Source organism: Pteropus vampyrus, unplaced genomic scaffold (assembly GCF_000151845.1).
Source record: "Pteropus vampyrus isolate Shadow unplaced genomic scaffold, Pvam_2.0 Scaffold90, whole genome shotgun sequence".
NCBI classification, from domain to species: Eukaryota; Metazoa; Chordata; class Mammalia; order Chiroptera; family Pteropodidae; genus Pteropus; species Pteropus vampyrus.
This window is the reverse complement of record NW_011888871.1, coordinates 2,073,097-2,074,668: the sequence shown is the minus strand read 5'-3', so window position 1 is coordinate 2,074,668 and position 1,572 is coordinate 2,073,097. Positions and strand designations below refer to the sequence as shown.

Below are 1,572 nucleotides of genomic sequence, written 5' to 3'. Positions count from 1 at the left end.
CCATGCGCCCCGTGTGCGCAGGGTCAGTCCTGTGTCTCTGGCCTCGGGGCGGGGGGTGCTGGGGACACGGGGAGACCCGAGTCCCACCGCAGTCTCCAGCGGGCCTGCGGCCCTAGAGGACCCACAACCTATCAGAGAGGCGGCACCCGCCTGCCTGGCCTGCGCCCTGCGAGGGGCTCTTGAGCCTCCATTCTGTGTGCACCCCGCTGGGTGTCTCACTTCTCTCTCCGTGGCTGCCCTTCTCTGCACGGCAAGGGCCTGACTCTGGGCCTTACTTGTGAGGGGCTGGGAGGACCCCCCGGCAGGGGATTTTCTTCCTGGAGCCAGAGATGCTGGGTGAGCTGAGGTTCAGAAACGGCGAGTGACCTGCCCGTGGTCCCACAGCAGGGAAGGGGCCCATGAAACCGGCGAGCCTGGTCTGTCTCGGCTGAGGTTGAGTCCCGCCAACCTCGGTTCAAAGCCAGGCTCCTGTGCTGTGTGACCTGGGGCTCCAAGCCTCCGTTTTCTCATCCCTGAGCAGGGACGTTAAACGTAAGGCTCCCGTGCAGGGTGGTGGTGCTGCTGCTGGTCTGGAAGTTTAAATGAGAATGACAAGGGCAAAGCAGGTGACAGTGCTTGGCCTCTGCACAGAGTTGCCGCCCTCATCACTGTCCTCTTAGTCGGGTCTGTTTGGCTTCTCTTCCTGTGGATTTGCTGTCCAAGCTCCTGGGGCCTGCCAGGGACTGGGGAGAGGGAGGCCTGAAGTGCCAGGGTGGGGAGCAGAGAGAGCCTCACGCTGGGGCTCCCTGCTGCGTGAGCCAGAGTAGTTTACGTCCAAGGAAAAGAGGCGGGAAGGAGGCTCCTGTGGGAGGCACGAGATGGTCCAGCCAGGCTTGTCTTCTCTCTCTTGCAGGCTTCTCCCACCTGCCCAGTGGTCTGTACCCATCCTACCTCCACCTGAACCACCTGGAGCCCCCCAGCAGTGGGAGCCCCCTCCTCAGTCAGCTGGGTCAGCCCAGCATTTTTGATTCCCAGAAAGGTCAGGAGACAGTGGGGAGATGGGGGGTCGGGGGTTTGGGGTAACTTCTGAAGGTCTCCTCTGGGATCCCCAGCCCCCCAGCAGTGGGAGCCCCCTCCTCAGTCAGCTGGGTCAGCCCAGCATTTTTGATTCCCAGAAAGGTCAGGAGACAGTGGGGAGATGGGGGGTCGGGGGTTTGGGGTAACTTCTGAAGGTCTCCTCTGGGATCCCCACGACCACCACCACTACCCAGTACCCTGGGCGGCCCCCATTCCCTATGGGCCCCCACAGGTTCGCTGGGCCCACCCACAGCCTTCTGGAGCCTTCTCCTTGCCCTCGGCTTGGCTACCCCCTTAGGCCCTCTGGGCGGCTCTTAAAACAGCCTTGATGAGGAAACCAAGGCCCAGAAGGGTTGGTTATTTGACTAAGGCGACATCTAGGGTCGGTTCTGTCCATTTCCAGAGCCCGCCCTCCCCAGGCGGCTTCGTGCCTGGCCACTGGCCCTCCTCCTGGCCCTGGGGTCGCAGGGCGCCCGCCGCTGGCACGCTTCAGGGGCCGCCTTGTGCCCCGGCCGG

At 63.5% G+C, this 1,572-nt stretch overlaps 1 protein-coding gene across 1 annotated transcript in view; it reads left to right on the top strand.

Moving 5' to 3' along the window:
• The window catches only part of TNRC18 (trinucleotide repeat containing 18), a 90,596-nt gene that overhangs the window by 21,323 nt on the left and 67,701 nt on the right, over positions 1-1,572 (top strand). Inside the window, exon 3 of the mRNA XM_023532763.1 lies at positions 893-1,018. Within this exon, the coding sequence (XP_023388531.1) occupies positions 893-1,018 (126 nt within the window). The remainder of the gene's footprint in view (positions 1-892; positions 1,019-1,572) is intronic.